General features: G+C 41.1%; 2 protein-coding genes across 6 annotated transcripts; one reads left to right on the forward strand and one right to left on the reverse strand.

Moving 5' to 3' along the window:
* Window positions 1–525: 525 nt before the first annotated feature.
* Window positions 526–13,749, reverse strand: LOC106747860 (protein Malvolio). Of its 5 annotated transcripts, XR_001374694.1 has the most exons (17): window positions 13,643–13,749; window positions 13,181–13,565; window positions 8,045–8,328; window positions 7,494–7,689; window positions 7,151–7,273; window positions 6,767–6,993; window positions 5,867–6,005; window positions 5,610–5,771; window positions 5,383–5,541; window positions 5,249–5,299; window positions 4,724–5,106; window positions 4,434–4,644; window positions 3,303–3,373; window positions 2,984–3,140; window positions 2,615–2,856; window positions 1,384–1,928; window positions 532–1,271 (listed from the first exon to the last, which is right to left on the reverse strand). XR_001374694.1 is itself a non-coding variant. In XM_014625824.1 (14 exons), the coding sequence occupies exons 4-14, from the start codon at window positions 7,665–7,667 to the stop codon at window positions 1,205–1,207; spliced, it is 1,767 nt and encodes a 588-aa protein (XP_014481310.1). In that variant the 5' UTR covers window positions 7,668–7,689; window positions 8,045–8,328; window positions 13,181–13,565; window positions 13,643–13,749; the 3' UTR covers window positions 526–1,204. The 5 variants fall into 5 exon arrangements, 1 of the variants encoding a protein (XP_014481310.1); XR_001374691.1 differs by lacking the exons at window positions 2,615–2,856; window positions 2,984–3,140 and having other exon boundaries at window positions 531–1,271; window positions 1,384–1,429; window positions 1,757–1,928; XR_001374692.1 differs by lacking the exon at window positions 2,615–2,856.
* Window positions 13,750–14,026: 277 nt separating this feature from the next.
* On the forward strand, window positions 14,027–18,808 carry LOC106747859 (thyroid receptor-interacting protein 6). Its single transcript, XM_014625823.1, has 6 exons — window positions 14,027–14,267; window positions 14,428–14,572; window positions 14,933–15,422; window positions 16,331–16,668; window positions 16,761–17,176; window positions 17,464–18,808. The coding sequence occupies exons 1-6, from the start codon at window positions 14,119–14,121 to the stop codon at window positions 17,714–17,716; spliced, it is 1,791 nt and encodes a 596-aa protein (XP_014481309.1). The 5' UTR covers window positions 14,027–14,118; the 3' UTR covers window positions 17,717–18,808.
* The last annotated feature ends 782 nt before the right edge of the window (window positions 18,809–19,590 follow it).

The raw sequence follows: 19,590 nt of genomic DNA on the forward strand, positions 1-19,590 counted from the left end.
AAACGACTTACGACAGTTTCTTTTCTATAGGGACGATCCCCTCCACGAGGGAATGACTTCGACGAGAACATAGCACATTTTAATTGCCGTAACCGTTACGAGACATATGTGATATACTGCTACAATTGTCTAGTCACGACGACGAGCTTGAACATCAAGCTTCTCCTCGCATAACGGATACCAACATGTAAAAGAGACAGCTAATGTGTAACACTGCCCACTGCAAAATAAATCGTTTAGTTGCAGAAATTCAAGGCCGTAGAGAACCGTGCGTAAACAATTGACAAATCATTAACAATGACCGAAATTACGATGGGGGGATATTATTCTCGTGTAAGATTATACACTCTTTTTTATCTTTAATATCGATTGGATCTGTGTACACGCAGTTATACACGTGAATATGTTCCTATTTTAAAGTTAGCCGCTGTTTTTATAACGTGCCCGTCAAATTACTTTTAAGAGATAATATTGTAAGTGTGTGTGTGTGTGTGTGTATGTGTGTCGGGGAGAAAAAGAATATAATCTCGCTAAAAGTATTTTTGTGATATTTTAAAACCTTACAGATACAGTACGTTACATGTACGACACATTGACACATTATTTCTAATGTAATTTTCACGTGTATACTACTTTCCTTTGAATACACACCATGTGAAAATTATATTGCGCTGAAGTAGTTACGCTGAAGAGAACCAGATATAAAGTTCGCAACAAACATAAATATGTATCTGAGCATGTCAATAACGATATTGTTACGATGTACACATATAAATATGACTCCAATTGAAACTCGTTGTAAAATGTACAAAATGAGTGTCTAAAATTACATAGCATCCTGCTCTCGTATTTGTAAATCACCCGGGGAAAAAATTGATAATATATAATCATATGCAAAATTATATATGTAGTTTTTTTGCATATAAACTTTGCCTATATGGCTACATATATACAATTACATATGGTTATATATTAGGCACACATATAGAGATAAAATTCATATATAAATAATTTTTCTTTTCCCGAGCCTTCTGTTTGAAACAACGTGTGTGCTCGATGACGGAATGTTACACTGATATCATACGGTGTACTGTCGATTACCTCCTGCCCAGTTGAATGTAGTTGAAGAGGCACTGTGCGGATCGTACACCTTACTGTTCATCGCTCAGGCATCCGTTACTGATACAAGTTGGTCGTAAACGAATTAATATTCTGGTATAGATGTGAAACTGCCGCCGAAATTTTCTTGAATGGTAAATGCTGGATTTGTTCTGCAATATATATATTCAACGTGTGTTTATGTACTTTCGACACGTATTATATTAACCGAACGTTGAATTGTTAACATCGAGATTACGGAATGAATCTCAATGTGGCTCTTACCTTCGTCACGATATCGAGATAATGAGGTCAATGTTGCGAGCCCAGACTTTTCGTGTGTTAACAATTCGCATGCAATGAAGATAGTGTTGGTTAATCACTCGTCGTACGTGATAAAATTCTCTTTCGATACAAGCGTCGGTACGAAAAACAATCAACAGGGACCAAACAAAAACTGATCGGCAATACCGATGGGATGAGGTGAACGGACGACGAGTTCCGCACGAGTTGTTATCGTCCAATAACGATGACGAAACGTTATCACGGTGGGGGGAGGGGGGGAAGCATCGATTACACTCGTATTTCTCGCAATAAAGAAATATGTGTATACATTTCTGAGATTACGATCGAGATATAATTAACTGATGGCACATACCATGGGACATCATGCTGACGTCACAAGTTGTTTTACAAGCACACTTTTCCAACGCGACATTGTTTTTCTCACGTTTTCGGTCGGAGAACACTGAAAGGTCGTACCTGCCTCGCACATTTAATCGTATTACTCCCACTAAGCGTTCAACGAGGTTTCTGACGTATTGTGGAAACTATGAATGAAGAAAATCCAGTCTGAATCACACACACATAGGCGTACGTACGAAAATAACGAATATTTCACACGGTATCTATGTATATATATTTTAAACTATTCATTCATGCTAAAAAACCTTATTGGCGAATTGGTAATTAACATAATATTCTAATTAATAAGTAACGAATCACCGTGTCTCTACCGGAACACTTGACCGATCAATTCTCATTTACTATTGCTATATATATAATGAAAGTGTTCTTTGCAGTCTGCGCAATGACGGAAACAAAAGGTTTGCCTAATGTTACGAACTCAACACCGAAGCGCATGCACTGGTTAGAAAGTGTACTTTCACGCGTATTCTTAAAGTTTCGAGAAAAAAAATGTTTCTTCCAATTTTTCAGCAGACCCTTACGTTTTTTATACCTTCCTCGTAATAACTCTGAGTTATTTTAATATACGTTTCGCGCCAATAAAGTAGCATTATTATCATTATTATTATTTTTTAATAAAAAAATTAATAAATGCAGCTTCAACCCAACGTGAATTTTTCTCAATTTAGTCCCCTTTGCACAGAAATCGAAGAAATCCGCGGAAAAATGGGGGAGAAAACGAGTTTTTTTTTTTTCGAAACTCGAGGACTGTAAACTTTCGTGAAAACATCCGAATGAAAGGCAAATGTGAATGGTAAGGCAAGAATACCTTGATGCAACGTCGACGCTTAACCAGGTCATGATTCATTCATGCATCTGGCCGGACGAGATCAGAATCGGCACTACCGTTGACAGGATGCCAACGCGGAGTCAATTATCACGAATTCGACAAATGCAAAGCACGCGATACAAATTTCGTCTTCCCAACCACTGCGATGTCCACCATGTAGACATATGCAAGTCTCAGGAGAATGTATACTTGTGCATTTCATGAAGCATTCTGTGTTAGGCCTGTTAGTTTGAATTATTTGCACGTGATTTATACGTCAACATTGCGCCGCTCGTCACCTCGAGAAGTAGATTTTGAGCGACGTCGCACCGGCATGCTTTGTTAGTACCTTTGTTAATGTGGACTCACATATGCAAGGTAACTCTATTGAGCCTCCCAAAAGATTATGTATCATCGCATGATTCACGTCGAGTGCACGCCCAATCATGATGTGACACGTAGAGAACACACGAGTAGCCCTTTTTTTTTACAAAATCACGTTTCGCTCGTACCGAAAGTCTCGTATCTACACACATACAATTAGTAGACGTAGAAAAGCGCACTGATTATATCCGTGTTGCTCGGCGAGTTCCGCATAACATATTCCACCACAGGCATTATAGTGTCATCCGATGAGACAATGGTACAATGCTTCGACAAACGAATATAGATAGAGAATTCCTCTTACCTGGCGTAAACGGCTGGATTCGTTATACCGAGAGTTGTGCTTACGGGCGTGCCGATGTACTTGGTAACAAACTGGAAAAGGGAAGACAAGTGTTTACGTTTTGGCCCCGTGAAAAGGCCTGTTATTCCTCACAGTTTGAAAAGATTTATTCTTGGCAATTCAACCGTCAAGTGAGCTTCTACGACCCGTATTAAGGATTATTACTTAGAACTTGTTCCAGGTGAGTAGTCAGATTTAAATTTAGAATGGAATGTGAGTTTTTTCCATTCGTGAATCGTGATTACGAATATATAATGTCACGTACATGATTCAAATAAAAAAAACCCAATCTAACTCTTCAGATTCAGATCTGAAAATTCTATGTGAGATAAGTTTCAAGCAACGGCTATTTATAAAGGTTTATGACCTGTATTGGAGTAGTTGTTATTTCAAACATGTCTCAAGTGCAATACTAATATTTGAGTTTAGATTTAGACGCGAGTTTTCAGTGGAATATCGCGATTGCGAATATAATATCACGTGTATTCCCAGTAGACAAGAAATCATTAATTATATATATATATATACAATAATAACGTTATTATAATGATATTTTATAATATGTAACGTTTTCAGATATGTTCTTAATATTGTATACGTCAATGTTAACAATATTCGACGAAAATATTAAAATTAATATTTCTACACTGACTTTAATATTTAGGAACATTATATTATCAAATAACAGTTTAAAAACATTGATAAAATACTGCGTCAAAATGTTTATAAAATCCACGTATTATCAATGTTTCATAAGATCGACTTAATGTTTCTTCCTTACTGTTTTATTATATCACCAATTATAACAGTTAAAAAACATTTATGCCAAATATGTCAAAATGTTGATAAAACTCGCGTGAAATTAATGTTTCGAAAAAATTGATTCAATCATTTCTCACTTATTGGTGATTCGATTCTGAAAAGCTCAGACACCCAACTCCGCATTCAGATCTAATTACCTCACGTACAACAAGTTTCATGTGACGACAATTAACACGGCAATGTCAGTGGTAATCAACGAGAATCAACGCAGTTTCCGAGCATTAACACCGAGATAAGTGCGTCATGTGCAGAAGAGTGAGGCATACATACCCAGTGATTGCCGAGGGACGTTGCACCCATGCTCACAGCCATGTGAATAGCTAGGTAAGTGCAGAAAATAAGATATAAAACCGCGTAGATGGACATGCCGAGGTACACAGGCCAAGTGTGAGGTAGGTCTTCTTGGACGGTTTGCGTCACGAAATATATGTTTATCACGATCACTAACACCGACAGCGCGGTCGCCACGATCTTGTTGACCCTGCAACGCAGACACATATACGCGATCGTAGGAAGGGAGGACCGAGAGGAAGACGACGAAGAGGGATCGTCATACGTACAATCCGTTCCGGAATTCACCCATAATCTGAACGCTGCTGGTGAACGCGATCGTCGGCAAGGTGGCGAACGGCAGCTGCAAGCTCATGATGGCGTTCAGGATGTCGTTCATGTCGCTCAGGTTGCTCATGTCGGCGAAGAAGGCGACGAGGAACGTGGGCACTATGGCGATCGTTCGGGTGAACAGAACTCGCTTCCAACGGGCCCACTGTAGATTCAGGAAGCCCTCCATCGCGAACTGGCCGGCGTAGGTGCCGGTCATCGTGGACGATTGACCGGCGGCCAGGATGCCGACCGCCCATATGTACATCGCGGCCGCGCCAAAGGAGCAGCCGAGGAAGATTCCACTCTTGTAGAGGTCGGCGTTGAGCGTCTCGTTGTTCCTCTGGAAATGCCGAGATTCCGTCAGCGAACGCCTTTGAGAGGAGCGACCCACACACAATTGTAACATCGCCAATTTCATGCGAGTTTTCGTCACATAACTGCATAAATCGGAACAGATTATTCCGCGGGGACAGAGCGCTTACCTCGAAAGTTTCCATGCCGAGTGTGTAATTACTCGCCTCGCAAATACTGTACTGTAAAGAGATGTAAAACGGATATCCACGTTACTGGCGTTATCTCGCGATTATCTGCGACTATCTTTAATTGTGGCACTCACGACTTGGTTGTTCGTTTTTTCAAAAAGACCTTTAGCGAATACGGCGACGACGAACACGTTGATCACAAACGAGACAAATAACGCGACGCTGGCCTCGATAAAGTAATACATATTAGCATCCTTAACCTTGGCGGGTTGTCTTCGATCAATGTCTCTTGACTGAAAAATCCAGAAATTATTACACATATCGTCGGAGAATCAACGACGCCGTTTAAAAGTCCTTTTACCTTGACCAAGGCACTGTGAAGGTACAAATTGTGCGGCATGATGACTGCGCCGACGATCCCCACCGCTTGGAGCAACACCTTGTTATCGTAATTCATTCCGCCGTACCACGGGACAAACATGCCTCTCACAACGTCCAACTGAGGGGGCTTGGAATAGACATACTGAAACATATCCGAAATTGGATTTAGCACGACGACGACGACGTCGGGAACGTAAGTTGAAGCGACGCGATCAAAGTATCGTCGAAGTGACTTACCTCATAGCCGAAGGTGACAGCCATGACTGCGATTAGCAAGCCGAAAAACAGCTCCAACTTCCTCAGGCCATATTTATCCAGGAATAAAAATGTAAACGTGTCAACCACGGTAATAAGTACGCCGCCCCAAATAGGTATTCTGGAAGGAAAGAAAGTTACCGACCGCACCGACTCTCGTCGTTGCTGTATCATTATCACATTCCGCACATATTTACGTGCGCTATCTACGATATTCCGTGGCCATGGTAAAAGAACAGAAAAAGAGACAAAGGAGGTAAAGAATAAGCAATTAAAGATAACGACTCGTGCGTAGAATGAAAGCCATCATGCGCATCGACAAATTTAATCGATGATATATATATATATATTTTTTTTTCGACGCAGTAATTTGAGAATATATACACATGCATATGTGCGCATGACGTGCAGATTATAATCTTACTTCACACATACTACAAGAAATGTTAATTAACTCCCAGTATAGAAAAATTCAGTGTGTACAGAAAAATTCATGTTCTGCTGCTGCAGTGAACAAAAAAATTTGCTACGTTCAAGTTCAGATATTTGCTGTAAAGAGTATCGGTTTATTTTATTTGGATCAAGTAAATGTTACTTGAATGCAGCAACCTGAAAGAAAAGAAGTGCTACATTCAATAACAATATCTACTTAATCCAAATAAAACACTCTGATACTCCTTAGCAAATATTTACTTGGGTGTAGCAATTTTTTATCTTTCAGTGTGACAACTATAATTTGATGTGTGCCCAACGTTTAGGAGGGTTAGTAGCGCGAATCGCGACATTTTAATTGCTCCACATCCTCCCGAGAAGTACATACCTCACACTGTGTTAGCTTAAGTGTATTGTTAGCGATAAATATTTAGCAATCAGGACACTTACGCTTTATTAGATAAGAGATAAAGGGCAATAGCCGTCCCTATTACTTCTTGCATATCGCTACCGATAATCGCTATTTCGATCATTATCCACAAAATGAGTCTAGGTATTTTTTTATATTGTCTGTAACACATCTCGGCTAGATGAAGGCCAGTCACCACGCCGAGGCGCGCGCTGAGCCTTTGCATTACGAGACCTAGGATAGTAGCGCTTAGTAGTACCCATAATAACTGAAAGCGAACACGTTAACAGAGGAGGTCATTAGAGGATAAAAAAAGATAAACCGCGGGGAACGTCGCGCGTAGTAATAATAATAAAACTAAATTGAAGCACACTGCAGAGCTGCACGCCCGTTACGTCGTGCGCGTTTCAAGTTCAGAGCCGTACCCTGTAATTCGCCACCACTCCGGACTGCAGGTCCGACTCTATGTTGCCAGGGTCCAGGTAAGCTATGGACATCAAGAAGCCGGGCCCCGTGAAAGCCCATAGTTTCCTAAAACTGAATCCATCCTGCAACGAAAGATGTCCGATCGTGAGAGAAACAGCAAGTTACAAAGCGGCGTGAGTGTTATGAAGGAATGGGGGAAGAAAAAAAGTAAAACGATAACGGCGATGACAATGACAAATTTGTCGTTGAACTGGCTTACAAAGACGTGAAGATATCTGCAAGCAATAATGCATTATTGTATTCGAGTAACGTGCTGGATAAGACAGCTCAAGGTCGGCTCACCGTCTTGCTCTCCGGCACTAGCACCTTCTCGTCGGCGAAGTAAGTTTGATTGTTGTTCGACGACAGTGACGTGTTCTCGGTGGCTTTGTTTAATCCCGACTCTTGCATTCGCTGATGTGGCACCGTCGTGACAACGGCATCGTCGCTGGGCTTCACGTCGTGACTCGTCTGCATGATTGTATTGAGATGCGTTGCTCTGAAAAAAGCCATCCCGATAACTGCCGCACAAATAGGTCACCGTTTCTCCTACTCGCGATCGCGTAAATTCAAACGTACCGAGAGAGAGTGTGATGCAACGGAAAGCACGGCGTAAAAAGCACACACGATGTCGACGGAACGAACGGCCCGGAGAAAAAGAGAAAAGGTGGAAGATAGATAGATGATCGTTCTTAATTGTACGGAAATCGGGTGGAGAGGCAGGTGAGATTCGTCGCTGACACTGTTAGTAGGATAAAAGTGCGCGATCGATCAATGCAGATCGTCGTCGTCGGTCGATTCTGAGTCAGCGAGCTGCTGAGAGAATTTCAGAAAGGAGACGAGCTTCTACTCACTTCACGGCAGGAGAAACGCAAGAATGCGACGAAGCGGGAAGATTCGCACAATTATCGGAAATCACGTCCGCTTCAGTGTCATTGATACCACCCACACGCTGCGATCATTGATCGTGGATCATCGCGACCAGCTGCGACGCAGCGAAAACAGGCTGCCGGATCCACTGTTCACCACTCACTGGCTCGTCGCTGAATGCCAGTGGATGCCGTTCGACACTGTCGAACTTGGCCAACAGAACCGCAGGAGAGGGGTCGGCCGATCAGGGACGTAGATACTTCAAGTCCTGATGAAGAAATAACATTTTTGTCAGAGAGTACAGAAATGATCGGAAGAGTACAATGTTACCATTTAATTTTCCGCCTCGAATTTAGTTTGTTAAGTCTTCTTTTTTTTTTATTCGTCAGTTACCCAAAAAATCCATCGGTTTCTAAACATTTTCGCCGGAAGATCGATTATAATAATTTTAAAATCATTTTAAGATATTTCACTATTTTCATTATTTCTACTTATTTACTTATTTTCTTTTTTTTTTTAATAATCTTACGCTACATTCTCTGTTTCCCCAAATTGATCAGCCGAATCTCAAAAATTTGTCACTCACGACATTCCTTTAATTATGAGTTTCCTCGCGTTGATAAAAATTATTACACTATGAAAAATAAAACCCATGTGTTTTTCATTTTATGATTCTTTTGCAATTTTTTGTCCATTTTAAATTATAAATAGCTAGTAATAATGTGTGTTGCGTTATTCATGTCTGTTATCTACAGCCTTTACGTTATCTAAAACAATTATATTATCTTCATATTATCTCTTACATACTGAAAGGAAATAGTTTTAAATCAAGCAGTAATATTCTCATATGTAAATAAAAATATTACAATTTTCTTCGAAGATTTGTACGTGCAGTGATTTACAAGCAGCCGCGTCTACACTATCCTGGGAATTCCCCGCGTTTATCGGCGACGACGTGACTACGTGAAATGAATGTGTCCTTCCCTCCTCCCTGAGTGCGCGTCCTCCGATCAGAAATTGTGACTTCGTAATTCCGTAATGTAGCAACCTAACAGCGCTATCAGCATACGAATGTAATAATGCGAAATGCGCGCCTAATTGATGCGATACAAATGATACGGTTAAAGGAAGGGAAGGGGGAGGGGGAGGATGCGTTAATACCATAATAATGATAGAGAGCGAACGTGCTTCTAAATATACAGAACGCGAAGGGGCCAAACCGGTTACGATGATCTGTACCTCTACGTAATAGCGATAGTTCGATAAATACTCCTTTCTTCGTCATTTTGTACGTTCTGCTGAAATAGCTTCGAAGAAATCGAAAGTGACAAGTCCGCTTCTCTTTTATTACTTATAAACTTTTACCGACACCGATTATATGATCGGGCTCTGCTTCTCGGCGCACCACCGTGTACATACACAGAGGAAAAAGTTGATTTGGATTTACACGTGCGTTTAACTTTGGTCTGTTTAATGTATAAATTACATAATTTAATACATCATTTTGCTTGAAAATGTCGTCTGATAGGAAAAACGATATTATTTGGAGGGAATAATATTTGATTTTCAATAAAAGGAAAATTTATTTCATTAAATATTAAATAACACTCCACTGAGACAAAAAGTTCTTTAAAATTTTTTAGCATAGTATATTCTTTCGAATAATTTATTACTTGTGACAGTTATTGTGATGTTCAAATGAAAATGTAAAAGAAATATGTTGTTTGACGTAGAGATATTTATTGGTTGAGAAACCAAGCAGTCTTATTTGAATCAAACATTCGTTTGTTTGCTCCATTAAAAAAAAATTAAATTTATTCCGATTAAAAAATTTGTATCAAATCCGAAACAAATCTTTTTTTCTGTGTGTCTGCAAGTAGAAAGCAAAAGAACGTGTAAAAATGCGATTTCTTGGGAGGTATATTTCTCGAATTTTTTCACAAATATCCTCGACTTGATGTTGTTACAGTTTTATGTCTCGTTGTTTAGTTGAGATAACTTGTGGTCATCTCAGTGTCAACACGTATAAGCGATAACACGGCTTGACAAAAACAATAAAATAATAAAACTTAAATTCACCTGTCAAAAGCGATATTTTATAGAAGCACGAGAGGTGACGGGAAGACACTATGTTTAAAAAAATAGACACTTGTCAGTCGGCACGTAACTTAATATCTACAAGTGCTTTAATCGTCAACGATTAGATACACCAAATGAGAGACTCGTTCATTCTTCCGGCATATCACGCTACCTGATCACGGCTGTGTTTTATAAATAACATTAATTAACAAAACCACTGGCGAGATAATGAGTCATTGAGTAGAAACAAATAGTTAGTACAAACTGATGTAGAACGCGCGATAGAATTTTAATTAAATACTATCCGATCACGTGAAGAGATAAAGAAAACGTATGACGTTGGATAACATCAAATTTTGTCAACCCAAATTCTAAACAGCATAAAAGAATGAAAAATATATCGAAAACGTATAAGGAAAAAAAAGTTTCTTTGGATTTAATATACAGGTTTGATTTGGATTTGTTTAATATAAACAATTCAAATATTAATATCAAATATTATTTTATTTAAATGAAAATATCGTTTTATTAGAATAAACCATGTTGATGGAAAAAGCATTATTATTATTATTTAGGGGAAATAATATATTTGGTTTTCAACAAAAAAATGTATTTCATTATATATTAAATATTATTCCACAGAAGCACAAAAAGTTCTTGAATATTTTTCTAACTTATTGTTAGTTTTTCCAAATAATTTATTACTTGTGACGACCATTGTAGTGTTTAAATGACAATATAAAAGAGATGTGTTATTTGACGTAAAAATATTTATTGTTTGAGAAACTAAACGGAAACAATTCTGTTGTTGAATCAAACGTTTGTTTGCTCCATTTCAAAAGAGAAATTGATTTCAATTGAAGGAATTTAATTAAATCCAAAGAAATCTTTTTCTTTGTGAATATTGATGTTTCTGTGTGAATTTTCTCGCAGAAACAACAATAAAACGCGACCATGATGGAATATTACCGGTTATCTTGTGACTGTGCGCATAAAAATAAGGAAAAATATGAATCATCGTAATTAAATAAGCGGTGGCACCGGAAGGCTCTCAATTCAAGACGATGCTAATACAGGCAATCGCAAAAGATTAACAATAATCAGGATGCCGTTTCTAGTTCACGTAGTTAACACCTGTTAATGATCATTCCCGAGAATTATGATGATAAAGAGATGCAGGTGAATTATAAGAATTTTAGTAGAACAAGAAAATTCATTAGTTTCTCTTCCGTACAAGGAAGAAACTTCATCATGGAATTCGAAGTGTTGAAAATACTTTACGATAGCAATTTCTATTTTCCTGTTATCGTTTGTTTTGTTTCCAATTAATCTCAACGTCACACGAAGTGATTTCTAATATATTGGTAAGGCACATTAAACGTTATCTATTCACTATTTTAAATAAAGAGAAATTATGACAGTTGTAACGCTTGTGACGCTCGTGACTCATCCTGGTAAGCCCCTGGTAGGAGGAAAAGTCAAACACGGCATTCAGAGAATATGAACAATGGATTCTAGTTTCTCGTTCTATCTATTTCAAGTTATAACGTAAACGAAACTTCTCTTTCGGCGCAAAACAGTAACTCGAGGGAACACTTGAATGGAAAAAAAATAGTGTGCACTTGGAAAAGTACTTGCAAGAGCTTGTTTGGTTCTTATACGTAAATCTCGCCTTGAAATGCAGACGTAAAAACCAGACGTCGTGTTTTCACAAATAAAAGTAATCGAACGATCGTAACGACGTATAAGATATGGCCATATGGGTCACTTATTACGGAAATTATTTAACGAGTTCGGAAAATCTTATGAACTTGATCTTTTTAATATTGTTCACATTATAAATTTCTCTTCTTTATCGAGAGGAAATTGAAATCTGTTAAATTAATATGAAATTATTTACGTTAATAAGATAAATAATGTAAATCGCTATTAATATCGCTATTTAATCATCGCATCAAATTTACAAACTACACGATAATCGTGCTAGATTATGAAATTATCGAATTGTCGGTGTTTTCGAGATTGCTATTCGTGCATCAAATATCTGTAATTATACATCGTTGAGTAGATTAAATCTAATCTGTGTTAAAGTAGAAACGTGTCATCCGGCACGAGAGATTATTTTTGTTCAATCAATCAGTCAACGAATATCGGCTGTTATCCTCGATAACAGTAAAATAATTTCCCCTCAGATACATTCTCTGACGTAATGACTTAAGAAATGTGAGAAAGATAAGCAAAAGATATACAATATATCTTTTCCAATCTCAAAAACTGATATACATATATTATATAATATTATATATACACATATTATATAATATTATATATATTATATATATTTATATATTTTTAATTATTAAACATTTAAATTTTATAAGAATTTTTAGAATTATGAAAGATGTAGCGTGGAAGGGAGAGGCGCATACAAACTTATTGTAACGCCCTGATGGAAATATTTTGCCGAAAGTACCATGAAATTGATGAAAAGTGAAATGAAAGTTATTGAAAAATTATACATGTAAAAATGAATCACACATAATTTTCCCTATGAAATGTAATATAATATTGCGAAATATAAGAAAAGTTAAAGTACATTGTTGAAAAGTATTAAAAACATTTTGAAATATCAGATACCATAAAATTTACCAAATATAACTATAAACTGCATGACTTTTCAAAGAAAAACTGCTGAGACACCAACGAAAGCAATTTTCTACTGAAACATTCATGAAATAATAATGAAATAAGCCCAGTTAAGATTTTCGAGCGCATTTCAGCAAATTTTCATTACATTTTTCGCAAAATACCTCCATCGACCCACTTCTCCTTTCCACATCACATTTGTTTGGAGCTTCAAAAATTCTCATAAAATTGAAAATCGCCCAACAACTTGTTACCGAGATATCTCTCTCTCTCTCTCTCTCTCTCGAGTCTGAAATTTCATCAGGGGGTTAGAATGATGATGACAGTGAGTCATGGACTTGCCGCACGCAGAGGCGCACGTAACTCTCCGAGCAGGGCAGATTCGTCGCCCTCACCGTTTTTTCTCTCTCTTCCTCCGTTCCGGACGCTCCGACCGTCCAAACTGGTCCGAAAGTCCGTCACAGGCCCCATACGCACACAGCCCAGAGTGGCGCGTACCTGCGCAGCGTGCGTGTCGCGGCGAGCACTTGCGGATGATTCAGGTGGACTCGTGGGGCCGTGAGAGTCATGGACGAGAGAGCGCACGGTGCGTCGCGTCGAGCGTAATCGGCATAAATTGATCGTGTACCCGCCGGCGTCGCGTTTATTTCGCCGGATTGACGGCTGGCTCGCGTGCGAGGGTGTGGTTCGGAGCGCGCGAAGTAACGGAAATCCCCGTCGTGTATAAATAAAGGAGCTGACGAAGCGAGTTCACGCCCTGCTCTCTCACCGCAGGGCGATCTGAAAACGAAGGGAAAAAAGCGTGACTGCGAGCAATCGCGTGCCAAATACGAATAGATATTGCACAAGGTACGTACCACCGGCAGATTACCACGATTATTACATAATGTGTGTGGGCGCTGCTCTGATAAACGATTAGTGCAATCGAGCGGTTTCCGCGAGCGATAACGACGCTCAGCGACGATGTCTTTAGCGTGAGTCATGTGCCAGCTTCTTCGTGCCCCCCGGCCGCATTTTCGATCTTTCGTTCTCCTCCTTGCTCCCTTCTGCCGAGTTCTCTCTACCGTTCGGCTTCAAACGCAGGAAACGTGGCATTTTTGAGTCACCGCCCGAAAGAGAACGGAATCTGCCGCTTCCACGCTGTCCTCACAGCATCGTTGTTCGTTTTTTTGGCGGCATTGCTCTTGAAGTAAAAAGAAATATGGAGTGGCACGACACGAGTATGAAAGTGTGCAGGGAGAAAGAGAGAGAGAGAGAGAGAGAGAAAAAAGGAAGTTACAATGGCAGAAAACGCAGCGTACAGAAAGGAACAAGACCCTAAATTACTTTGGCCATGAGCCCGTTCCCTTTAACTGCGGCTCTTTCTTCGAGGCGTGAGTGCAGTCCCGCCCGAGGTGCAGCGAGTGCAGGTGCACACGGACAGACGTCGTGTCTCAAACCAGAGGTCGTTGCCATTACGCGTTGTGCTGTCAAATCCAGTCGGTTGGTCGTAGCTTTTTCTCAATTACTTAGAAATCGTTTTGCGTGTTAAGCTGTGATCAGGGTGTAAGGATTTCGACGACAATCGCCAGCATCAATTCGTATAATCGCATGGATATAGAAGGTACACACTAAACTCGACACCTAACCTATTCTGTTGCAGAAAAAAAATGTCAAACGTGGGTAATCTGGAGCAGCAAATTGCAAGCTTGCAGCTCAGCCACGGCGATGACGCGGCCAAGGCTGTCAAGCCCGGCAAGAAGGTCGGGCCTGCCGTACCGCCCAAGCCGAAAAGGTCTCAGCCTCAGGTGAGTCGCTATTTAACCCTCTGACCACAAGGTAGGATCTCGTTTATTTTACAGCGTGTGCGCGCTGTTTCTCTTCTTCAACGAATTTATATTATCATTTACTTCTCTCATCCACATGAATTATATGACAAATGAGCAAACTCCGAGCCTACTTTCCCGGGTGTGTTGAAAATCTTGTCATTAGAGGGTTAATCCAACACCTGTCACCCACACTTGTATCACTGTGTACTAACGTAATGTTTCGTGCTTCCTTTGTATGCATTCTCAAAAACGGATGCTACTATGGTAATTCAACATACGTCTTACCATAGAACCTGAGACAACAGCAAAAGTGCCTAAGTATTCACACACATATTTCAGATACCACAAAGTTACACCATAAAGGCTCCGCCAACGCCATCGTACAGCACAGTTCTGAACAACGCGGGCTCCAGCGACAAGGCTACCAACTTGTATATGAACACGCCGTCGCCGTACGCTCCGTTGGACATACAGAACGACTTCTCGCAGATGGCACCTGCAAACGGCAAGGACACGTCGAAACTCTATCAGAACAACGACAGTTTCTACGTGTGCCAATCGGACGACAAGTTCGAGCCTAAGTATAGATACGACGAGAAGAACTACTACTCCAATATCGGCAACATGCCGGCGCCCCAGGTGCCCGTCGTGGCGGACGATCGCTCGAACAGGGCGACGAGAAACGCGGTGTACAGCAATATCGAGCCGCCGGTGCCGATCCCGGTTCCCGCGCCGATCAAAACCGAGAAGGACATCATATACAGCAATATTCAATGGAGCCCTAAACCAGAGAACACGTACTGCAACGTTCCTCCTCCGCATGGCGGTGGTAAGAACTTATACGAATCGGTTGTGTACACATTTCGAACCTTAAGGCGACGGCCAGACGGTACGAGCACATCTTTTTTTTCTTTATTTGTTTCGTCTTCTATCCGGTACGCCTGTTTCTGTACTTTCAAACGACATCGTCATCGTTACGTTGTCGTTACGCTCGAGGACTTCGCTATCACCGCTATTCAGCGCTAACGCCATTGTGACGGGCGGAAGTGTTTTACATACATAAATTCTCGTGGTGAACGCTATCGCTTCCGAGGTGTTGATAGCGTTAGCCTCTTTAGGTGTGTGGGTGAGCTCGGGGGAGCTCGTCGTACCACGCTGTCAATGCTGAGCGTTAAGCTCGTAATATGCAACAAGAACGTAAGCGGCAAGCAAATTGGCCAATCACAGTCGATTGTTCCCCGACCGTAAGGAGAATAAGTGGCTGTGATTGGTTGATTTTCTTACTGTTTTAGAACTTTAGCAGAATGGCTGATTTGTGCCCTTAAGACAATGCACTGTGCCCTCAATCTTGGTTATTCTGTAACATGTGATTATTGAAAGCTTGCTAAGAGCATCTGCTCGTTACGTTAACATTGCACTATTCATACAATTCATAGAGCTTGCATTCGCTAGCACCTCTTTGGCTCCCCGAACGCACCCATACAATGTATGAAAAACTGCGCGAAGTAACGACACACTGTCGTTCAAAGTAACAGAATAGGGCTGCAGTTTTCTCGACGCGTTTATTCTCAACACGGAACACGGCAGCTCTTGCTCGCACCGATTAAAGCGGAGTACAGGAACGGACGCGTCGAGAGGGCTGGGAACAGTTTCCGAGAGAAATTCGCAGTGTGTGTGTATGTGTGTGTACGCGTGGGAGATTCAATACGCATCCGTTAGGTTTCTCTCTGATTGCAGACGATTTACCGCCACCGCCGGAGCCGTCAGAGTACGTCTCATGCGTGCCCGGGAACTCGTTCCCGCCGCCGCCGGAGGAACTGCCTCCGCCGCCGAGTCCCGTGTCGTCCAGTTACAGCGAGCTGAGGCGCGCCACTTACCAACCCGACTTCCCGTCGGGCAACTATCCCGCCGATATTTACGGGCCGAGTTCGCAATCGAGCTCGACGTACGAGTCCATATACGAGCCGATTAACCCCAGGCCACCGTCGCAATTGTCGTGCAACTACTCCATGTACTCCGGCTACGGATCGGCCACGTCTACGCAGCCGCAGGGCAAAGCGTCCCCCGTCAAAGAAGTGAGTCTCGAAATGTTACGTTGTGCCTTAGGCGTAACATAGCACGGTAAATCAGCGTTCTACCTAACGAATATGCCTGTACTTCTTCGCAGGTCGACGTTCTCACGGATCTGTTGGTCCAAGGAATGGCGGATAACAGCGAAGACAGCGACATTTACGGTATCTGCGGGCAATGCGGGCGCAAGGTCGAGGGAGAGGGCACCGGATGTTCGGCCATGGACAAGGTTTTCCACATTAGCTGCTTTTGCTGTTTCGTCTGCAAGGTCAATCTACAGGGGAAGCCCTTCTACTCGCTGGAGGGCAAACCTTACTGCGAGGAGGACTATCTCAACACCCTGGAGAAGTGCTGCGTCTGCATCAGACCGATTTTAGATAGAATATTGAGAGCCACCGGTAAGCCATATCACCCATCGTGCTTCACCTGCGTCGTTTGCGGACAGAGCCTGGACGGCATACCGTTCACCGTGGACGCCACGAACCAGATACACTGCATTCAGTGTTTCCACAAGTGAGTCTCCCTCTTAGTCGAACTTGGTTGCACTATTTCAAGGAATTTACATGTACACTGAAACGTACAAAACGTACATACGAGATTCACGCTTCGGTGTGCATAAATTTCTTCAACTAGTGCAGTCAGTTCGATTAAAAAGAACAGACATGTCGCTTCGAAGCGCCGTATAAGCCAATCACATTCTTCCTTCAAGCACTTCAAAGCATTTGTAATTTCGAGTGGATCGTATCCTCGGTTTTGATAGTCGTTCCTCTGCCCGCTAATTCGCCCTTTCCCACACGCAGGAAGTTCGCGCCGCGCTGCTGCGTCTGCAAGTTACCGATAATGCCCGAACCCGGCGAGGACGAGACCGTACGAGTGGTGGCATTGGATCGCAGCTTCCACATACAGTGCTACAAGTGCGAGGATTGCGGATTGGTATTGTCCTCGGACTCGGAGGGACGGGGCTGCTATCCGTTGGACGACCACGTGTTGTGCAAGAGCTGCAACGCGACGCGAGTTCAGGCTTTAACGTCCCACATGACGACCGAATTGTAAGACGTCGTGAGACGAGCGCACGGACGAGATATCGAATCAAGTGTCATTGTGATTGATTGTGTCGCCAGTCACAGAAAAGGTTACAATATTTTTCTTCGAGTTTCGCAACGCATCTCGTATCCAATAGAAAAATGTGTTTTCTGGGAATTACTAAAAAACAAATTGTCCTTTGATACGGGATGGATTCCGGAATTTGTAGAAAAATGTGCTGCAGCCTTTTCGTGACTTGCTATACATATGAGGTGATATCGATGCCGGTATTGCAGTTTCCTTTCTCGCGTACGGCTTTTCCATTCCGCTACTGTCGTAACACACAAGACCGCAATATTTCTCTGTATTCGAAGGAACCCTAACTACGTTAGCGCGAAAGATCCGAGTTTTTTTTTACAATATCATAGGTATTAGTCAATTGACACGAAAAATTGCTCTTGCCACTGATTTCTTTACAATTTGACGCGAGAGGAGAATCGTGTTGCTGACTTTGTACTCAATTTATACGAATCTTAAGGGCGTAAGACCGACGCGTTGAAATTCCGTCACACTGCCATAATGTCGAAGCATTGCCACTACGTTACGGAGTATAACGGGCGTCACACGTCGGTGACGACGAATTAGAGGTGACGTAGACCAATCTCGACATCCGACGACAATTTTCCTGCAGATGATGTGATTATCATTGTGATTCTAGCAAAGTATTCGACGTACCGCGAAGTATTTAACGTGTAATCCGTTAACGGGAGAATATCGCTTCAATTTATATATATTTAGAGATAGACCGCAGATTCGGGAAAAGTAGCATTATTATTATTATTATTATTATTATTATTATTATTATATATATATATAGACAAATATATATAATAATTGGTAAGGAGATGCGTGCCATTTCTTTAAAACTTTGTAGCTGTAAGTAAATTCTCTCTCACAATAAGAGTACCAAAAAGAAAAAGAACGAACGCTCAAACGTGTCTCTTCAGCACATCGTGACGTAATCACCAATTCCCGAATTGTCATGCATGAATAAGACATACATTCAGGAGACTTATACGATCTCTGTATTATAGTATCAATAAAAATACAGTTTGTTATTTATGGCCAAACGAGTAACACTTCGTTCCTATCGATCCTTCTCTTACCTATCCGGTCGTCCCGCTGCGTCATGCAGGGACAACACGCACATTCGGCTGCACTTATCGAGCGAACATAGTCTAACGCGATCGGGCTTTGCACGTTTCGCTATATCTCAATAAGACTTGCTATTGATTATCGATTACTCTGTTATTACTATTGTGACTTGTTGTTATTAATAGTTATTACACGGTGTCTCAAGCTACCGCTCTCTTCCTTTCAGCTACGGGCCTCCCGAGAGGAACTTGGAGCAATTTTCCTTAGCAAAAATTCGATTAGGCACAATATTCGTCTTTACGAATGTTAACACTTAACGTTACGTATCTTTGCTGTCTTGCTGGATTCACCGTCGACGGTCAAAAGAAGAGTATGCTTGTTCGCTTGCTCACTCGGGGGAATTCAATTGTTTGCGACATGGAAAACTATTGGAAGCTCAACGTCTTTGCTACGGAGAAACCAATTCCAATTTCGTAAGAACCGTAACTGAGACGAAGCCCGCAGTTATACAACCTGTATACATATGGTGTGTATACGCGTATAATCGCACACACGTGCACATACCAGATGTGTATATATACAATTATTATTATTATTGTGTTGTTATTGTTATATTATTATATAATTGCAGAAGAAATTTACAGCAGTTTCATTCTATATCATCCCTTTACTAATTTTTCTCAGCTATGATTTTTTTCATGCACAGATGTGTTTGTCTTTTATTATTATTATTATTATTATTATATTAT

Source organism: Dinoponera quadriceps, unplaced genomic scaffold (assembly GCF_001313825.1).
Source record: "Dinoponera quadriceps isolate SergipeBrazil2010 unplaced genomic scaffold, ASM131382v1 scaffold2392, whole genome shotgun sequence".
Classification (NCBI taxonomy): domain Eukaryota; kingdom Metazoa; phylum Arthropoda; class Insecta; order Hymenoptera; family Formicidae; genus Dinoponera; species Dinoponera quadriceps.

Coding starts and splice junctions, on each gene's coding strand:
- LOC106747860 (XM_014625824.1), bottom strand. CDS start 7,667: ATGCAGACGAGTCACGACGTGAAGCCCAGCGACGATGCCGTTGTCACG. Junction 7,274..7,493: donor TAGTGCCGGAGAGCAAGACG/GTGAGCCGACCT, acceptor CTTTCGTTGCAG/GATGGATTCAGTTTTAGGAA. Junction 1,272..3,302: donor AATCCAGCCGTTTACGCCAG/GTAAGAGGAATT, acceptor TATATATTGCAG/AACAAATCCAGCATTTACCA.
- LOC106747859 (XM_014625823.1), top strand. CDS start 14,119: ATGAGCCCGTTCCCTTTAACTGCGGCTCTTTCTTCGAGGCGTGAGTGC. Junction 16,669..16,760: donor AAGCGTCCCCCGTCAAAGAA/GTGAGTCTCGAA, acceptor ACTTCTTCGCAG/GTCGACGTTCTCACGGATCT. Junction 17,177..17,463: donor TGCATTCAGTGTTTCCACAA/GTGAGTCTCCCT, acceptor TCCCACACGCAG/GAAGTTCGCGCCGCGCTGCT.